At 36.8% G+C, this 22173-nt stretch overlaps 1 protein-coding gene across 1 annotated transcript; it reads right to left on the bottom strand.

Annotated features, from left to right (window-relative positions):
* Positions 1 to 270: 270 nt before the first annotated feature.
* On the bottom strand, positions 271 to 13896 carry MTFR2 (mitochondrial fission regulator 2; the record flags this gene model as incomplete). The annotated part of the gene is given in 8 exon segments (XM_081037087.1): positions 271 to 1320; positions 2845 to 3019; positions 8887 to 9191; positions 9195 to 9244; positions 10953 to 11188; positions 12140 to 12252; positions 12720 to 12824; positions 13834 to 13896. Coding segments are annotated over 8 exon segments (1077 nt in total). The 3' UTR covers positions 271 to 1290.
* Positions 13897 to 22173: the final 8277 nt, after the last annotated feature.

The following is a 22173-nucleotide window of genomic DNA, read 5'->3' as shown; positions in this document are numbered from 1 at the left end:
TTCAAATGGAACCTAAGCCTCCAGGTGGTGTACAGGCTGAAGGATCCAGGGAAACGTAAATTTCCTTATCATATTAGTATGTGGGCAGAAGGACAAAATACCTACCCCAAATCTATGTGTTTCATTTGTATTACTCGAAACTCTATCTAACTGTCTTTCAAAAAAAGTTCAGACAGTTCGAAAAACTCGAACTGTCTTTCAAAAAAGTTCAGACTTTATGAACAAGTATTAAGAAGAAATAAATGAATTTAAATTGCTACAAAATACAACCAAGTTAAAAAGGCACATTTATTTTCTAATACATTCTATTTACAAAGGAAAGAATGTAACTATAAGGAACAAAGGAAATGAAATGATAGACATGCATATTTACATAGCAAGTATAGGCAAAATTATGACGAAGATTCTTTAAGTACTAGCATCAAATCACTTTTTAAGTATAATTATCATCTCAGGAAGAATTTTGAGGAGACACAACCTATATGATTCAAACTATGACTATCTTAATGAAAAAAATTATATTATTTGAAAATCTCCAAGGTCCTGGAGGTCAACCAAGTAAACCAGATCACTACCAATTTTTAAAAGATTCAGAGTCTCTTAAATTAGGAAGTCATAATTGCTTTAAAAAACTCAAACATACTATCATTTGTTGGTAGTACCATACAGACTTGGTTTACATGAACTTCTTAATCCATTAAAATGGCTTCTGTTACCTTATTGCGAGACCCTACTGTCCTCTAATGAGAAACATTAAGTCATTTACTATTTAGCTCTAAGGAAAAATCATTCAAAGTGTGTATTCAGCTTTTAATAACATTAACATACATGAAAAAAATCAATATGCATAACTACCCTGTTTCCCTGAAAATAAGATCTAGCCGGACAATCAGCTCTAATGCATCTTTTGGAGCAAAAATTAATATAAGACCCGGTCTTATATTATATTATATAAGACCGGGTATTATAGTAAAATAAGACCGGGTCTTATATTAATTTTTGCTCCAAAAGACGCATTAGAACTGATTGTTTGGCTAGCTCTTATTTTCAGGGAAACACAGTATCATCAGATCCAGTTGCTGGATCTTCCAGAACCACACAGGTATTCTTAAGAGTCAACACTCTTCAGACCTCTGCGCTAATACACCCCAGTGTACAGACTTCGTTTAACTTCATTAACAGAAGATTAAGCTGTACTGAAAGGCATGTCAGCATATTTCTACAGTCTTTCCTTGTAACAGTGTAGACACAGCTCGCATTGTTCACACCTTTTGTTTGTCAGTTCTTCGTTTAGTTCTGACTGTGAATGTGATGTCCAAACTGAAATAAAGCAAATATTTAACATAGAAATTATTCTAATGTAAAAAAAAAAAAAATGTGGCACCACAAGCACTAAATGACCCCTTGAGGTTTTATTCATTCAACAATAGTTTTTTGAGAGTGGGCTATGTGTCAGGCATTGTGCCTGAAAATATACAAAAAGATATGCTTTCTCTAAGATGTTTATATTTGGTTGGAGAGAAAGTGAGCAGAATAGTGAGCGGTATAAAACAACCCTGTAATTCCCCATTGATTCACTATCATTGGTAAATAGTATTTTCCATGCAAGTGAATTTCTTAGGTAACTGAAGGTTTTCAAACACCCCAGCATTTTAATAAACCAAGTTCTAGTCACTCCTCTAGCAATCAGATGTGGGGTTACGGGCAGATTACTGAAGCACTAGGGAGGCTCATTTTCCTCGTGTGTAAAACAGATAATATTGGCCCTGGGTTTTTGTTGTTGTTTAGGATATGGCTGTGAAAATTAAATGAGTACTTTTAAATTAAAAGTACTTTGAAAGTTATAAATTTCTATACAAATGTTAAACATTTATTTTTAGATATATTTTCATTTTTTATTGTAATATTTCTAAACTAAAACGTATACCTTTTTGTCTTCTTAGAGTCAAGCATTTCCTGACTCTGTCATGTTGATGATAAACATAAGATATTGTGGACACACATGATAATAATTCAGAGACCACACATGCTAGAACATGAGGACAATTTCCCCCCATTCTGTTATGCTCTTGGAGTTTCTATGTCCTTCTTAGTTTTCCCATATCCTCCTCTTCTGCCAGCTACCACTCCTCAATGCTATCTATGTACCTGCCCTCAGATGCTGTCCCTCTTTCACAGTCCTCTTGTCAACAAGGCTTATTCTTATGTACTACCTCAGCTAAATTATGAGATGGGAAAACCCCTCCCAAAATTAGAATTATGTCTAAATTAAAGAAAAGACACCTCAAGTAAGGAGCAATCTTAAGAGTCAAGTTTTTTAAATATGATGTGTGCCCCTTTAAGTAACCCAAAAGCATTGCCACTGAAGATAAGTTTGCTCCCACTTGCTTTTTTTTTAAAGCACAGTTAACATTCTATTTAACTAAAAAATCCAAAGTCTATATTTGACTGAGAAAAATTCTGGGGGATTCAGATGTAACAATGATTAGGTGGAATCTATTCACACCATTGTTCTCTGGTCCTCTCAGTTTGACTCCCCGTTCGTACCGCAGACAGCAACTTCAAGCAAGCACCTGTCCAGGACGAACCATTACAAACTTATGCACACTATTTTCCTCCTCAAGTGTTTTATTTCAAAAAACTTCATAGAAGGCTATAAGCTAAAATGAGCATGGAAAAGTTAACAAAAACAACAGAAAACATGGGCAGCATCAACAAATAATTGTATAGCCCATTCTGCATAATCACTTCAACAGAGCTTGAAGGCGAAGTTATATATATCAGGAACAATACACGTACACTTCAGAAAAACTGAAAAATTAACTGTACATCATTAGAGCTCACCCTTGAAGTTTCTGGACTGGAAAATGGAGAAGACTCCCAAGACCTATTTTCTTTCTCAAAGGAATCATCATCTTGAAATGCAAATTTCTGCTTAAGTGCCTGGGATATTAAAGACACTGGATCCCATTGTGAATTTTGTCTTTTCCTCTTATGAATGGGTCTGCCTCCAGGTGACCTATTTTTTTTAGTTGAATAAATTAAAACTTTGTGTAATTTAAGCTCCTTGTTGACAAACATAGCAGAAACACAAGCATAAGGTATTACAATCTAATTAGTCTTCGAGAGAGAAATTTTTTTGCCATGAACGACATAGGAATCAGAAAACCAAGAAACCAAGTGGGACTCTACCACAGCCTTGTTATGACCTAGGATTGATCAAATATCTCTGTGCTGAAGATCGTTATTTTGAATTATCTAACTTTTCAGTGGAAAATTTAAATATTTAAGAACCTTTAAAAGGACCAGATTGTTCATGAAAAGAAAATCATTAGGCAATTGTTCATTCAATCTTTACTTGATGCCTACTATTACCAGGCTCCATTTTACACTTTGAGGGTGGAGCAGTATCCTGCTCCCAAGGAACACTCACTCTGGTGGCAGATGTTCAATGGAGTAAACAATGTCACTGTGGAGAGCAATAAGTGCTGCGAGTAAAATAACACAGGGTAACAGGGCAGGGACTAGAATGAAAGCACTTTAGGTGAGATGACCAGGAGAAGCCTCTTTAAGGATATGACATCCTCTTTAAGGAAATGACAAGGAGTCAATTTTAGTGTAAATCTCCAGTGCATGCATCAAGAAGGAACTTGGCATGTGTGAGAAAAGAAAAATGAAAAAAGGGTATAGCCGGAATGCAGTGAGCAATGTGGGAAGTAGGACATGAGGTCAGACAGGAGCAAGAGCGGGATCCTGGAGGGACTTACAGGCCACAGCAAGGATCAGTATTTTATTGAGCACATGGAAATCAGCAGAGGTTTTCAAGCAGGGAATGGCACGATCTGACTTCCAATTTTTAAAGGCTCACTCTGGTTACTATATGGAGAAAAGACAAGAAAGTGAGAATGAAAAGAGAGAGACCAATTAGGAGGCTATGGCCTCCTAGTCCAAGCTAGATGAGATGGTGGCTTTTACTGGGAGGTGGCAGTTGGATCATGAGGGTTCACCAATTAGAGCTACATGCTGATGGAAAGAATATGGGACAGCAAGGAAAAGAAAAAACAAGGATGATTCCTAGATGTTTGGACTGAGCAACTGGGTGACGGTGTTGCCATTTACCGATATGCAAAACAATAGGGGAAGAACAGATTTTCAAGGTACAGGAAGGGAACAGGTAGGAAGGAAGAGTTCTATTTTGGACATGTGAAACTTGAGATACCTGAGAGACAGGCAAATGAAGATGTCAAGTAGGCATTTTGTCAAGTAGGTATGGGGCTCAGAGAAGAGGTCGGGATAGAAAAATAAATGGGAGTCATTAGCATACAGCTGGTTTGTAAAGCCACATGACTAGATGAGATCAACAAAGGAAACCATGTGTATGGAAAAGAGAAGGGGGCTGAAGTCTGAGTCTTAGACAAATCAACATTCAGACCAGGCTCAGAAGGAGGAATAAGCAAAGGAGTAAGAAGTAGACAATGAATTAAGAGGAAAACCAAGTCTGATTTCCCTGAAGCCAAGTTGAAGAAAGTGTTCCAAAAAAGAGGGAACCACAGACTATCAAATGCTGCCAAGGGGTCAAGAGGAGCAATGCTATTTGACAACATGGAGTCAATGGTGACCTTGACAAGAGCAAATTTCACTGGAGTGATGGGGAGAGACACCACATCACCATCAGTAAAAGGCAGTGAGAAATGGAAACAAATTGTTGACGGCATCAAAAATTTCTATTGGAAAGGGGAACAGAAAACTAGTAACAGCTGGGGGTATACATGTTTTGAAAATGGGAAATACTCGGGAGTAAGGAGAGTAAAGAAGTTAATGTGATGATGAAGACAGAAGGGATGATTTTAAATGAAATCCTTAAGATAAGAGAAGGAGAACCAGTGACCATAGGGAGAGCCTGACCATGAACAAAGACACTTCACAGTAACAAGATGGAAGGCAGGGAACGTGGGTAGCAAATCTGTAAATGTAAAGATGTGGGAAGTCTCATCTGATTTCACAGTAATGTATAATGCCAGGTTAGTTGTAGAAATATGAGAGAAAAGTTGTAGAAACATGGAGGGTATTCTACTAGCCTCTTAGTTGTTTCTCCAGTGATGGTAACAGTCAGAGTCACCATTTTACACTGACGGTGCCCAGTGATACCAGTAAGCAATCTAGTTGGCATCGTGTGTACATAGAGCCATTAAGTGTGTACATACATCTCTGTACTAGCTGCCTCATACAAGGATCAAATCATAACCTCATTAATAACTATATGACGTCTGTGTCCTAACACTGTGATACAGAAAATATATTTCTTACCAGAAACTTCGCTGAGGGATTTCTAAATGAAAATGGCAGATGTCTGCAAAATCCTACTAAAATGACAGTAAAGAAATTAAAAAGATGTATACCCACAAAGACAAAGAGATTACAAGAGGAGAAAGTAGATAATAAGTTCAATAAAATGTTGAACACTGGAAAGTTAATGAAAATGAGGGGTGGTGGGGAGTGGTACGCTGCCATCCTAAAAGAGGTTAAGAAAGTCTACATACTGATGTACTCCTTCCTTGTTCTCTTCCCCATTCAACCTTCAAACTACCTGGCTCGTGCCCCCGTCTAATTCCCATCTCTTCTAACCAAGAAGGGAACTGAAGAACTCTCTAGCCCCAAAGAAAACACATACAGCTACTGAAATACGGGGTCTGACCAACAAAATAGCGGTCAGTTTCCTTACTCAATCCTTACTAAATTGTAAAGCTCACTAGCCGACAATCCACCTCACACAAAGAACCTTCAATCAGTTTTTCAATGCCTCACTTTTAAATATGAATGTACAGCCAAGAATCATCAGCTACTTAAGACTCCAAAACTACAGCTAGAAACTGAAATCAACAAGTGAAAAAAGGAACTCAGGAAAACTAGATAACTCAGTTTAAAAACCCCTTAAAACTCTACCTAATATCTTCAGTGGATTAAAACAAACAAAAGCAAGTAGATACAAAAAAGGCATTCAGAGAAAAGGGAATGGCTATTGCAAATTAAAAATAGGACGGCAAGTAAAAATGCAATAGAAGAGGCCCTTGGAGCCAAGCACCGCTGCCGTGTCTTCCCGGGCAGGTGGGAACGCCGCCCTGCAGTGCCTCGTGGAGACTCTTAAACTGGAGGCCACGTGGAGAGAATCAAGGTCTCTCAGGTGGCTGCAGAGCTCCAACAGCACAGCAGGCAGAATGCCTGCAAGGATGTCCTGCTGGTTGGTGTTCCAGCCAGAAGCAACCCTTCAAGGACCCCAGATCCTGTACTCTACTCTGAAGACTGTGGGAAAGAAGTTCCCTGAGGAATGTCTTCAGGTGCAAAGTGATGAACGACTGCCTCCAAGTCTCAAGAAAACATTTTTCTCTAACCAAATAACTTAGATGTTTCAGACCTTTCCTGTGTCCTGGTACTACAGCCAAAATTCTACAGAAACTGATGAGTTTCTACTCAAATTAGGAAACTGGGCAAAGGAGTAGACCTTTAAATAATAATGGCCTGGTTTGTTTGGTGTAGTGCTTTTAAGCTTTTAAGACAAACAAAAACCTTACCACCAAATATACCAAAATGAACCTTTTTCGTAAGTGAATTACTAGTGTTTCCATACTTGGAATATTATGTATGTTTTATTTACTGGATGTTTACATTTTGGGAAGGAAAACATTTTTATTAAAAAATTGAATATTTGTAATTTGTTGTTCCTAAGATTTTTATACTGTAACAAAATTTGTTTTTTTTATGAATTTATACAATTTCTAAATGAAGATAAGCCAGTGAAAAAATGGGAGAAGAATAGGCTTTATTAATCAGATATCTTGATTTTTCTAAATGAGACTGTTTTATTTGTAACACTAAACAAGGGAGCTGTTTCTTAGCAAACCTGTTTGGAAAGATTGATGTTTGTCATGTAGTAGATTGCCCCAATTTGTGTATGAAGCAGATTTGATTTTTGTCTTCTTAACTTACGCTACTTTAAAGCTGTGGTTGTATTTTTTAAAAATACATTATTTCATGTCTTTAAAAAAATGTAATGTGAAAAATCTTACAAATTAAATGAATTCTTAATGTCATTAAATGTTTTACTTTGATGATGGGCATTTGATTTAATTTGTGACAATTTTTAAAGGATACTTTATTTGTGTTTGTAATAATCCTTGAAGAACTTGGAAATAAAATTTCTGCTTGATTCAAAAAATGCAATAGAAGGGCCGGCCCGGTGACTCAGGCAGTTGGAGCTCCGTGCTCCTAACTCCGAAGTCTGCCGGTTCCATTCCCACATGGGCCAGTGGGCTCTCAACCACAAGGTTGCCAGTTTGATTTCCCGCAAGGGATGGTGGGCAGAGCCCCCTGCAACTAATGATTGAACACAGCACCTTGAGCTGAGCTGCCACTGAGCAACCGGATAGCTCAGTTGGTTGGAGCGCGGGCTCTCAACCACAAGGTTGCTGGTTCGACTCCCGCAAGGGATGGTGGGCTGTGCCCCCTGCAACTAGCAACGGCAACTGGACCAGGATCTGAGCTGCGCCCTCCACAACTAAGAATGAAAGGACAACAACTTGGAAAAAATCCTGGAAAAATACACACAGTTCCCCAATAAAGTCCTATTCCCCTTCCCCAATAAAGTCTTTAAAAAAAAAAGTGATATGCATATAAATTTTTTTAAAAATGCAATAGAAGAGTTGAAAGGTAAATTAAAGAATTTTCTTAGAAAGTATAATAAAAAAGCAAAGAGAAAGAAGATAGTAAAAGGAAAGATATGAACATAAGCGGAATAATTCTGGTGTTCAAACTTCTAATAGGAGTTTCAGGAAAAGAAAACAGAGGAAAAGAATGGGAGAAAATTATCAGAGAAATGTTTATAAGAGATTTCCAAAAATGAAGGACCTAAAATTCTAGATAGAGTCCACACGTGTCCAGTATAAGGAAAAAAAAAAAAAGAATTCTCCAGGGCACATCATCATGAAATTTCAGAATACCAGGACCAAAGAGATCCGAAATGCTTCAAGAATAAAGAAACAGGTTTCATACTAGGAATCAGAATATCAGCTTCTCAACAGGAAGACTGGAAGCTGGAAATCAATGGAACAATGTCTCCAAATTGTTGAGAAAATGATTTTCTGCCCATTATACCCGCAGCCAAACTAGCAATTAACTGTGAGAATATAATAACATTTTCAGATATGCAAGGTCTTAAAATAATCCATCTGACTGCACTCTTTCTCAGGAGGCCATAGGAAGATATGACACCCAGGAAATGGATGATGCAACACAGGATAAAGAATAAGAGAACGCCCAAAATAATGAAGGAAATCCTTAGGAAGACGACAGTGCAGCAGGTTTAGAGAGCACCAAGTGAAACTGGAACAGGACAGAGGGCTCCTGAAGAAGAGTTAAAAAAAAAAAAAAAAAAAAAAAAAGGAACTCAAAGAAGCAATTATTAACTCCAACAAAAATATAAAACCAGTCATCAAACAAAATATAATCATATATAACATGGCTTATCTGTAAATATTGTTGTAAGGATATACATTCTGAATACTGACAAGACTGCGATTTAACTATGTAATAAGAAATATATGTATGTTTGAGGGTAGAATGTCTGAGAATATATTCCTAATCTTTAACAATGGAAAAGTAAATATAATTAAAATATCAAGAATTAGCAAAAGAAGTATGTTGTTTCAAAAATATGGAGATAATACACTAGAAAGAAGACTCAAAAAAACTGAAAATGATTCCTCAGGGAGAGGCATTTGGGGTGAAAAGGAATAAAAGAAGACATGTATATGTTTACTTTGATAAATATAATAATTTTTAAAAATATAATTGATAAAATTTTGGTTCATTTCTCAAATTATGACAACATACCGTTCAACAGCACGAAGTTTAACCTTATTCATATCCTTGAGAACATCCAACATGTTTGGAACATCTTGGTTTTTCTGGTTTTTTGAATGACAACTGTAATTGGTCTTACTAGCACCTGGGTGCTGTTTTTTCATTTCAGTTGCTGAATTATCGGAGTCACACGTATTACTAGATCCTGGTTGTACAAGAGGAGACCATGGAGGCTGCAGAGAAGAAAACTGAGGGGGCAGTGGTGGTGGAGGAGGAGGACAGGGGAGCCCTGAACGTGAAAATGGATCTGACCCGACACTCAGTTGAGCAATCTCTCATGATGGCATTTGTCCCAAATCACCAGGCTCATCACTGAAGTCAAAGGAGCCTAAAAACAAAGTAGTCTGTTGAAAAAACCATGCAAAATTCTCTTTCACATAATACACAACACTACTTAGAACCAAAACAGGAACAATTTCTGTAATGCTACTAAAATAATCACGTGGCTAGGAAAGACGTGGCAAGGAATCCCACCTGCTTGGTAATTTCCATAAGCGTCAGGCCAAAGAGTAAAATTACTTTTAATCCAATTAAGATTCTCTGTGCAGGCCCTTTAAAGTGGGAAGGGGGAGGTACATTTTAAAGAGAAAATAAAAAGGAACTTTTTCAGTAATTCACAATCTGAATTTCATCCTGTATTTTAAAAACGAAAACATAATCAAAAACTTATAGTTAGAAACACTCAGAATGGTATATTCGCTCTATGATGACACTGTAGAAACACATAAGCATGTATTTTCTAGGCAAGAGCCTAGGATGAGTACAGAGTACAGTAGTCCCTCCTTTTCCGCAGTTTCACTTCCCATGGTTTCAGCAACCCGTAGTCAACCTTGGTCCAAAACAATCAAATGGAAATTTCAGAAATGAACAATTCATAAATTGTAAATTGCATGTTGTTCTGAGTAGCGTGATGAAATCTTTCACCATCCTACTCCGTCCTACCCAGGACATGAATCATCCTGTTGTCCAGCATATCCACACTGTATATGCTCCCCACCCATTAGTCACTTAGTAGCCATCTGGGTTATCAGATCAATCGTTATGGTGTCACAGTGCTTGTGTTCAAGTAACCCTTATTTTACTTAATAGTAGCCCCAAAGCACAACAGTAATGATGCTAGCAATCGGATATACCAAAGAAGTGTCATGAAGTACTTCCTTTAAGCAAAAAGGTGTGTATATATATATATATATATGAAAACAACATACCATACATAGTGTTCAGCACTATCCGTGGTTTCAGGCATCCATCAGGGGTCTTAGACTATATCCCCCTCGGAAATAGGGTAACTACTGTACTTAACTTTTTCACAACAGATTTGCTTCTAAAAGGCTGTGTGTCACATGATAGCTAAAAAAGTAATGTGTATTTATATCTCATTTTTATTACTACACATTATATAATATTTATATTTATATATTTATATATTATGATACATTATATATGTATTATATATGTATTTACGTATGTATTACGTATGTATTTATGTATGTATATATAAATTATACGTGAGTATATGGATGTGTATATATACATATATATTATGTGTGTGCATGTATGCACGTTAAAGCAAGTTATATCTCTAAAAATTTAGAAAAGGATCATCTAGAAAACATTATTCACCAAACTTGGTGAAGAATAGCAACAATAATTTCAAACTACAAATATATGAAGCCTCAAATCTATCCTCTTCTTTCAAATTAGTATGCTCTCCTCTTAAATTTCCAATGCTTTCCTGAAGAGGTAGAAAAGCTTACTTAGAAAATAGGCTTTTAAATACAAAAGTGCAATCTTCTACAGTAGCTTGCTTTTCTTAAACCAAAGCCATTTCCCTCAATATCAATTTGTCCTGATTTATTCTAAATAAACATCAGACATAATAATTTTATATATCCTGCATCCTTTTATATTTAATATCATTCACAAGACACATTAACATCAAGCATTCTTATTCAGAACTGTGAATAAAACTTAAATAATGACGTAAATACTAAACAAGTATTATCTAACCGAAACAAAAATCCAAAGCTGCTTACCAGAATTGGTACTGTTTTTTAGTTCCTGCATTTGCACAATTGCAGCAATCTGAGAGCGAAGAAAAGTTAGTTCATCTTCAAGCGCAGCTATTTTTTTAATTGCAGCTTCACTTACAGGCTGATCATTTTTCATTGGTTTGTTATGTCTTGGAGCAGGTGACAATGGGTCCCAAACTACTTGCACTGGATGAAAAAATTTACTTTTCTCTTCTTCCTCATTTTTCCATATACCATTTCTGTGGGTGGAAGACAGGAAGAAATGGAAGGAGAGGGAGGAAAATTTTCCAAGAGAAATAAATTATTTCAGTCAAAGAGGAATAAAGACATCAAAACAAAATCAGAGTGGTTAGTTCTCTTTATCCCATGATTGTCTCTAGACTCACTGAGATCAAGCGCTACATCTTATATAAAGAAACTTTGTATTTTCAATACACAGAACAGAATGTAGTCTTAATAGGTGTCCAATAAATGATCAAGGAAGGAAGGAACAAATCTTGCTTTTAGGTTGTAAAACAAAAATAATTATCCTGTAATTAGCCTGCCTAGTTGTTTTAAACATAGTTCAAGTTTATTTATTTAAAAGTAAAGTTGATTTATTTAGAAATTCTACGTACTCTGAATACGCATACACAGTACTGAAAAGCCTTATATTCAGTATAATGTTAAGGGTAAATTTATGGTATTCTAATTTTTTAAAAACTGATAAATCAGTTTGATACACAAAAAATAATTCAGCTGCAATATTTGAATAATTGACCCTTATTATGCATAAATTCTGTATCTTAATATACTAACAAATAACTTAATACTCCCTAGGAGAAATACAATCAAATTTTGAAATATGTTTAACATCACTGTCTATAAAAATTATAAATTTTGACTAAATATATAAAATAAAATAAATCTAGTATCTAGTATAAGAAACAGCTTTCTCATAAAAATAAACACAGTGATTCTGATATCCTTTTACTGTCATTCCTTCCTAGGCCTGATGTTAGCTTTAAATGTTCATTAAGAACAACTGGCTAAAAATGAAAAACAACCAATCATCCTTATTAGGAAAATATTAGTAGGAGACAGCGCAGTAGAGAAATAGACAAAATAATTAGTCTCAACAAACTTCAACATGTCCAATAATTGCGATTATAGAACATACCCCACTTTCCAAAACAAGCATGTAAAATTACCGAAATCTGAGATAACTGGCTTCTTCATCATTTGCCACACACAAAATATCAGCAAAAGATGGAATTATAGATCCACAGTTACCAGATTCTACAGAGTTCAGGATTGGGATCAGCTAAAGTAAAAAAAGGGAAAAATAAGTCAGAGCTCTGCATGGGGGGAGGGGGGAAGGAGACACACTCATGCCCATGGAAATTAAATAAGTTAAAAATCCAAGAGGGAAAAGACAAAAGGATATTCAACAGAAAAACATGCACCTATTAGCAAGAAAAAATACTGAAGAAAATATTATTCTGAAGTCTAAAAGTGTAGCGCTATTCTCTCCCTTGATTAATGTCAGCTATCATAAAGCACAAACTAGAAGAATAAAAAAAGCTACGCAGTATTGCTTTGCACCTGCCCAACTTTGAACTATTTAAAGAAATAAACACAAAAACATACGTGAAATGTCTTGTTTACAGAATTACACCAAAGGTTTTTGGCTTGCAGGAAATATTTTTCTTTTGTTCTATCTTATATCCTCAGGAGTACCTATGAATATTTTATACACAGTGATTAAGCAATGCACCTTGACTGACTTACCTCAAAATTAGGTCTGGGACAAGGTTCTAAAGGAAGAATTTTCCCAATAATACGAACAATACTCCGAGTTGATCCATAGTCTTTATTAATCCAAATATGCAAAACCTATTTAACATAAAGCATTGTTTAAAAAGTACTCTATTAAGCACGTTTATATATCTATGGGGGGTAAAAAGCAATGTAAAAGATTCAATTACATTTATTTTTAAAAAGAAAATACAGAGCAGTGTACTCAAAGTATTTTCTTCAAAGAATTAAACTTTATTATTTGTCTTTTTAAAAAAAAGGAAAGAGTGAACATATGTATTCCAGGAATAAAGATTTTTTAGGAAAGCACCACAAATTCATTTTGTTCTATTTCTGGTAAGGTCAGAAAAAAATGCCTTGGGAACTTTGTTCAAGAAAATTGTCTGCCCTCCTCCCAGCTAAAAATCCCATCTTTTGCCCCAATCCGAATTTGACAATTTTAATTTCTCCAGCAATGAGGTAATACAGAGTATATTCATGTAGTCTCCTTTAAAGGAGAGATAAAGAGGGGAATGAATAAATCAGGTTGTAGACAATTTAAGAGTTCTTTACCTACAATGGAATATATCTGCTGAAACTTGGTTCTTGAAAATATAATAGAAATGAAATGTGCTACTGTAATTCAAATAATACTGTGTCTTTTAGCTTCGGCTTCCCATATAGGTATAAACTATTCCCACGGGAAGCTCCAAAAAAATATGGCACAATATTTATTCTTTTGGCAGGGTTTGAACACAAAGCCTTTTCTCTTTAAAAAGCATCAAAAATTGGACTTTTCATTTTTCCTAAGATCCCATAACAAGGGCAAAGTTTATGATGAGCAACAGATATAGGTCACATCCTATTAGCATCCTCAGGTATATGTACAGTAAGCATTTGTTGGCATTTGTCAGGTAAACAGGTTCCTAATAATCTTACCTCTTTGTTTAATTCAAATTATCAAAGCTACACTATTGCAAACTCGCCTTTGTTACACCTGAAGAGAAATAACAATTTTGCCTTTAATGCTTACATACAAATCATTTTCAAAATGAGACTCAAGAACAAATACAACAGATTCATTGAAACCCATCAAAAAAACATTTACCTGGTCCAGGGGAACACCAAAATATTCCAGTATGTCTCTTAAAATATTCAGTATGAAAGACATTGATGAAGCAAATACAGAAGCAAATTCAAGAAAACATCATCAGTTTCTTAATACCTGCAGGGGAAAAAAATTAGAAAACATTACTCGTGACAAATAATTAATTGTCGCATAAATTGTATTAAATAATCTGGAAGAGTCCTTTCATTACACATCCCACCATCAACTAACCTCTCTGACCAGTATTATTTTGAAGGAAGTCAAAGAGAAAGAGGAATGGGGAGTGGGGCAGGCCTGGTAAAGGAAACTTCCATTTAGCAATTAAACTGCATCACAAGTTCATAGGATGTTCGAGCCTAATGAGTAACAACAGACTGGACACTTAGCAGGGAAGCCTTCCGGTCAATTGCGACAGCAAAGCTCTCTCCTCTGAATCAGGAGAGGTTTGAGTTCAGCCCACCCTTGAAGCAGGCAAGGGGGCCAACCCAAGTCTTTAACAAAATGAACAGTACCTCTTCCTCACAAACGCAGCAGAGTGCCACCCACCCCTTCTCGTTTATTTTAAAAGTTAAGTGACCTTAGTCACCCAACTAGTATGTAACTGGCTAAGACTAGCGCCCGGTCGAGTCCTCGCTTCGGCTGCAAGCTTCCTTAAGGGCTCTCTAACCTAGCACGGTCGCCTTGCTCACCTTCCTCCGAAGCCGACCTCCCAGCAAACACCGGAACGTCAAGATGCGGTCGTTAAGGAACCCTGCCTCGAAATCCTCAGTCGACGCAGCCAGGCGTGCGCTAGTCTTGGTCCAGAACTGCTCAGACGTGTCCAGAAAGGTTAGACCTGCGTCCGCCCGCGCGCCGCGGCTTGCAGGCCACACGTGGTAACGACGCCCCCACTGACCCGGGGCTGAGCCCTGGAGCCCCTCGTTCAAAAGGGCAAACTCAAGGGTAGGCGCTGCCGCCTCCTCCCGTGTCCCACACAACCTGCTGTTCTCCAGGACAGACTCACTACTTCCGCATTCCTGGACGAAAATCAAACTCCGCGGGCCGTCACCCTGTGCCCAATCTCATTGGACAAGCGATCTTCAGACCGCTGCTTGTGATTGGTTGCGCGATAAAGTTCAGGTTATCTGGACTACTAGGATTTTCTTCTCCTTTAAGAGGGCGGGCCTTCCGAGAAGCAGTCAATAGAAACCAAGAGGAAGCTGGTGGGCGGGACAGACCGCGCGGGGACAGAGACGCAGGCGCAGGAGGAGGTTTTAGGTTTCCTCGGTGCTCTCAAATACCGGTGTCCACATCCGGGCATTTTGGAGCAATCATGGGCCCTAGAGCCAGGCCTAGCCGGAGTTCGTGCCCCACAGATCTTCGCGGGTCAATCATGTCGCCCCGTACACCAGACCTGAAGCGGGGCAGCACTCCCAAGTCCGCTTGCCGCGGGGAGTCGCGATTTATTGTTTGATCAGTCATTCGTTCAGTGTATTCTGTGCTATGGGACTAGCAGAAGCTAAGTCCCGTCCTCGAGGGATCTGCAGCTTCGCAGTACTTAGACTGCTCGACCACCAAACGCTCCGGATCATCCCGGCTACCAACCATGGACCGGACACTGACCTGACCTAGCCGGCGATGGCAAAGTGATGACTAAGTCCTGACAGGTGATAATCCAATGCTCAACTCCTATCTGACGTTACTGACTTCGTAAGAGACAAGCTTCCTCTTCGTCTTTCAGCAAGGGATGAATTAGAGTAACATGACAATTTACTGGGCCTTCTGCTGACCTACATAAAAGCGGGGGAAGTTTTTAACCAATTTCTCTATGGCCTGTACCACTCGCTCATTCAACTAATACTGAATGTCGTGTGCCAGGAACCACTCTAAGCAGTCGTGACGGGGCGAGGGGGTGGAATGCAATACTCCCAAGGCTGGTCAAGTCCTACCAGGCCCTCTTGGAGTTTACAGGGAGGTCTCAGAGGCTTTCTCAGCACCATGGCATCTCTCGCCACTCTTACATTTCTTTATAGCAATTACCACCATGTATATTCATGCTCCCCCAACAGCCAAACTGGATTGTAATCTCCAGAACAGGAACCTGTTCTGACCCATGCTGTATCTCCAGTGCTTTAGAAGAGTGCCTGGTATATAACAGGCATTTAATCAATATTGTTAAATAAAACAGTTGAATATCGGATGAGAGAAAACACACCAAGAACGACTTGGAACTAAGCAACTGGAAGAATAGTGATTACAGTGACAGGACTAGTTAGTCTAAACTAGATTACGATGAAAGCAGGGTCAGGAGAGGGGTGATGGGTAATATAGAAGTAGAAAGCCAATGGATCAGCAACCTTACCTGTAATTAGCAAATCACATATTCAAGTTCCTTGTCCTTCCCTTTTTCCCTTGTAACTAATCATCTTATACCCTCCTCAAGTCTGATATCAAACAGCACATAATAGGACCAGAACGAAAGCATCCCTTGAGAACATAATGGGAACCACTAAAGCCTCCTTCAGGCTGCAATATTAACAGCTCAACATTCAACTGAGTTAGGGAGTAAGGTGGGCGCAGGTCAGATCCCGCCCACCCCCCTCCACACACACCCGCCATCCCCCCACCCCACCTCTTGGAGTGGCTTGCTAACAACTACCCTAAAATTAATTTTTCAGAGGTCCTTCCTCGTTTACTAAAGCATTCATACGTACATCTTGATCTTTTGAAACTTGACAATATTTTTGTTTCATGTAAAATAATTTTTCTGAACTTTTCAAATCATGCAGGAATCAGAAAAGCTTCTGATTTACATAGCTACCTTTTCTGTTGTTTTTGAACGGTGTTCTGAAATATGGTGGTTTGCTTTCTAAGATTTTCCTGGCTGTGTTCCCCTCCACCGGTTTGATCTAGGCCCCACCCTTTTTCTATTGTCTCTGTCCTGCTTGATTCCATTTTCGTACTTTCTCCTTCATGTAGAGTCCTGTCCCTAAAAGGTCTCTCCAATCCTTACTGCGGGTACCTTGCACTCACTACTGGAGAGGGAAAAAATAAACCCAAGTCTCAGCTGGCTAATCTATGATTCCCCTTTTTTCATCTATCAGATGGTACCCCAATTCTTCCTTCAATTGGCATAGAAATCTTTACCAGGCAGGTTGATCGTCTGCCCCCATCCACTTATATTTGGTGGGTTCATAAGAAAATATTTGTCACCTAGTTGAATAGCAAATGCTGTCCATAGGTATTTGATATTGTTATGTAGGTGTATTTTTCCAAGACATTCTAAAACATTATAATCATCATACTATGTTTTGGATCCCTAAGACCAAGAATTTTTTATTCATCTTTACACCCAATGCCAGGCATACTTTTTCAGTGAATTAATGGAGAGGACAAGGGCTGACTTAGACAAAGGCTAGAAAGACATGTACTTAATCTTGCCAACTGCAAGTAGAACTTCATTAGCCTAGTGAAGTAAGCCTGTTTTAGGTGACTGGGTGAACTCAAATTACTTTAAGTATGTTAAACAATGGGGCAGAACACAATATAACAAAGTATCAAAATACATCATAGTCTCTTCGACCTTAACCAGGAGTCTCATGAAAGGGTGATCTTCAGATTGGGACATCCATGCCCAGGAAGTTCATTTAAGTTTTATATTTCAAAAGGAAAAATACTTAGGGCCTTTTTCCTTGTTCTGCCTACGCTTGAAGCTTCTCAGTGTAGCAGTAACACAGTACGCTTCAAACAGACTCGTGTTATTTCAGATTACACACCTCTTAAAGTTTCATTAAAACTTTACAACTATTTATTCAAAAAATTTTGATACTAATTAAGACCAAGATTTTCCTTGATATTAAAATATTTCAAATTAGATTCTCCTGAAAATTTCTGGCGACAATAAAAATGACTAAGAAATGGAAAACAGTGGACCCCTACTACCTATTTATCTATAAAATCACTATTTATTTATAGTGATAAATATTAAAATTACAAACTCTAAGTTAGATGTTTAGTCTAAAAGCAGAATTTTAATATGAACCTTTAAATAATTTATATAAAAGGTTATGATTAGTGTTTGAATCCAAAGACTTTATGTAACTACTTGCTATTTTTAACAAAAATACTCTACTCTAGCTAGACCTCTAAAGGCATAAAGCTTTATTTTTAGAGGTCCGGACTTGACAGATTCTGTTATCTGTTTTCTGATACAATTATATGCTCACAAGTAGGTATCCCTTGACTCTTGTCAATCACTTAACAAGAGACACAGGAGAAATAGTTAAAGGCTATCCTGCTTGTCTTCTGGACCATCCAGACAACATATCAGTATTCCTGATGTTTCCATCAATCGTCTTCCTTTTTAGCAATAAGTCATACTTGTCAAGTTTGTCATGGTCTAAAGTAACAGGAATGAAAAACTTCTGCTTCATAAAAATTCCAAATAATTTATTTTGATTGTCATACACAGTTAATAGCAAATTATTTGTCATCCAAAGATTTGGCGTATGTCATAAGGACTATGGCATAAGTCAAAATGAAAAGCTGCATTACTACATTTTTTCAATGTTGTGATATGAATGAAATTAATTTTTTTAAAATTATCACTGCTAATCTCGGTTGGTGACATCTAATTTAATAAAGCAAGCACCTTAAACTGCAGCTCTTAACCTTAAATATGTAATCCAGAGAACTAGCAAAAAGTTCAGCTTCAGGTAGTACAGCATTCCTGACAGGGAGATACCCAGATTCTCCATACTTGTATAAGCAGAAAACCTATTCACAAGCTGCCTACTCTTCTTTTTAAATACCTAGTAGTCAAATATTAGCTCATTGAGTTATAAGTCTGTGTACCTATGATTTTTATGTAATGGCTCTTGTTCTGTTCTCTATGGAGCATGTTAAAATGATGAGGTTAGACAAGTGTCATCAAATGCCCCTTTTGGTCTACGATTTGAATGTCTACTTCCTCTTCTAAGTAAAAGCCCGTTAAGTACTTGGAGATTACTATCAAGGACCTATCTTAGTCATTATTTTTCTGAAGTGAATATACCTTTTCCGCTATTCCCATGACATTTCAGACCTCCAGCTCCTGGTTCCCCTTACTTTATTGTTTTCTCTTAAAAACATGATACTCCAAAACTACACACAAAAGGTGACTGGACCAATGTATTAAAAATAAAAGATTAACAATCTAATTCTTCTGTTCACTGCAATATGAACTCCCTTCTGTTCATCATTTTTAAAGCAGCTTAGATTGAACTAGGTTTTTAGCAGCAGCCATTAAATCAATTGGCTTATACCTATCAAACGTCTACATAGGCAGTCATCATGCTTTCACTTATACACTCAAGGAGCATTTATTACATGCCTACAGTATGCACACATGATGCACAATGCCAAGTACTGAACATTTATCCTGCTGGACGACACATAAGTGGAATGAGTTGCTAGTCTAATGAATGTGCTGCATTCAATGAGGACAAAAGAGGAATCTAATTTTTTTACTAGGATGTAAGGTTTTAAGATAGTTAAATGAACAAGGAGTGGGATAAGGCAAGGCAAAGCAGCTCGTAGGGAATTCCTGTAGTTCATCTTAAGTTTAGGCAGCAGCATGACAAAGGGTTTTTAGCTTAAAATAACAATTTTATAATTGAAAAACATCCCACAGATGGCAATTAAAGGATGAAATTTAAGGACCAAACAGTCCAACTCAAAAGACTACTGCAACACCTGGGGCAAGTGATGAGCATATTCATCATAGTATCATGGGGTCTGGGGGGAAGGGTTAAAAGGAGGAAACGCTTTAATTTTGCAAGCTGAATATACCATCACCAAATGTATGCATAAAAAATAATTGTATGTATTTTATAACTATATTTTTATGCATACACTGGTGATGATATTCAACTTCTTTCAAAAAAATTCAAAGTGTATTTAACATTCCTTTTATGGTAGCCTTTGAAGTACCCTGTAACTTAACAGTTTAGTTTTTTCCCTTTCTAGTACAAATAAGACAGGAAAATTATGACCTTCCATAGTCAAGGACTAGGTCCAATAGCTAATAAACCCCTATTCTGATGGGTGAGAGTGGTATTCTTTATTTTTTTGTGGCCCTTTACATTCCATGAAATTTGCAATTATTATGACAGTACCAAGAAGTTATTGCCAAACAGTTCATGCTGTGAATGTAAATCCTTTCAAGTCACCTAGTTGTATACTGTCATATACTTTTATTAAAGGGAGGGCTCATTATTATTGAATCAGGACATTGGGCAACCCCAAGAGATTACGAAAAATCTGATTCCAATTTTTATGGAAATAAGAATTTGCCAACCCTTTTCTACTTGCAAGAATCAAAATTATCTTCTGCATTTAAGGGTGCTACAAATCAGTTCACTGTTGTAAAACAACTAAAATGTTCATAGTAAAAACATTTTTCTTATGTATAGATCATTTTAAGTAAAACATAATTTGAGGGTTTTTTCCTACCAGTGAAGTGCCACCTTATGCCCATTCTCTTTTGTAACCAGTGGGATCCATTTTTAAAGGTTAAAAGATAATGAGGTAACATAATAAAGAGAACTAGCTCACTTAATTAAATGTACAACTTCGACTTCATTCTCATAACTGATGCACACTAACATTACAATACTGAATGTTTCTCAAAAATAAGGAGTCCAGCTCATAAATCTACGCAATTCCAATGTCTAGGCTAGACAATGGAATACACTAATTTCCATATATTCCTGGATTCTAAGAAACTGAGGAATAACAAACCCTATTCGCTTAAAACTTTAACAGACTACTAGTTGTTAATATCTACCTCAATAAACTAAGCCAATTAGACACTTGATACCCATATTTAAAAATAACAGTTTCAACTATTTGAGAATGGTCCATGTATGTAACAGCAAGTACTCTAAATTTTTGTTAGGGGATGTATCAGGATCTACTACTCAGAGACTAAGTCTGGCCAAATACAGTCCCATGACAATGGTTTATTTCTCCATGTGCCTATCTCTATTTAGCAACTTCACAAATTGAGGCAGTTCTCTGTACTTCTCTTTCTGAAGGTGAAATGAATATATTGTTCCGTATGAAAATAAAGTATATCCCACAGGGAATCCAGCTGAAACCCAAAGAAAAAGAAAGCGGAAAATAAAGCAACTATGTAAATTCCTAAACAGTTAGATAAATATCTCCAATAAATAAGATAGCATACTTTTATGTAGGAAACTGGTGTATAACATTAAAATTACCCAGTGCAATTAAACATGCATACAGAGTTCTTATTTCTCTAACAAAGTTTTATTAAAGAGATAATGTGCCATTTGTATTAGTCAAAATCTATTTTTCCTAGCATACAAATTTCGATGAAAACGCTTTTGTTTAAAGTTGACAGAATGGCCTATTTTATAGTTCAGATATCTTGTAAGAGGGGTATTGTAAGAATTACACCAGATCAAAATGAAAAGACTAATTAAAAGTCCTTTTTTAGTTATTAACTAGTACTGTATTTTCAGAAAGAGAAGTAATACTAATTCTCCATTGTAATATTATGGCTAAGTTCCTGTATTAACAGAGGAAGAGTAGGGCTAGACTACAAATCTGGAATTCCTGTAGTCTAATAATCGCTTGAAATTATCCACTATAAAATTTCCCATTTTCCCAGGGGAAACAAGAAAAAAGTACACAGGGATTTGAGGAGTTTTATAAAGTACTTATCAACCTCTCAAAACACCACACCACACCAGTACTTTTCCTAACAGATGAACTGGTATTCTAAAATCTAAAAATAGGCCAAAGAAATCAGTTGTATGTAAGACACAGAGATAGTCTCCAAATCAGGTAAGCAAACAACAGCTATTACCACTTATGACATTTTATTGGCATATGACAATTTACAAGGGTCCCTGTTGCATTATACATCACACTGAGTAAGAATCGTTGAGCCATCTACATTCATTCTTATTGGGTAGTATTTTTTCTCAAATTATAACTTAATTCCCAACACTTGATTGTAACTGTGACAGAATAGTTATTCCTTAAAGTAGGCTGTAACTGAAAAAACATGTTTTATTTTTTATATTAAAATTGTATGATGTTGAAAGGTATACACACCTAAAGAGTGAGTCATGGCCTTCTCAAACAGCTATCTGTTCTGGAAATACCCTTTGGTTCATTTCTATTTTCCTTCTCTAGACAAAAGGGATCTGTTAATGCAGATATAAAAGTTATTATTTTCTGGCACTTATAACAAATATCCTTAACAAGAAAAACCACTCAAATTTTATCACATCATGAAGTGTGGAGCTAAACTGTGGTTTAAAAAAACACACACAGGCTACTTTTTATATG

Source organism: Rhinolophus hipposideros (assembly GCF_964194185.1).
Source record: "Rhinolophus hipposideros genome assembly, chromosome: 3".
Taxonomy (NCBI): Eukaryota; Metazoa; Chordata; class Mammalia; order Chiroptera; family Rhinolophidae; genus Rhinolophus; species Rhinolophus hipposideros.
Note: the sequence above shows the minus strand (reverse complement) of the source record. Positions and strands in the feature narration are given on the sequence as shown.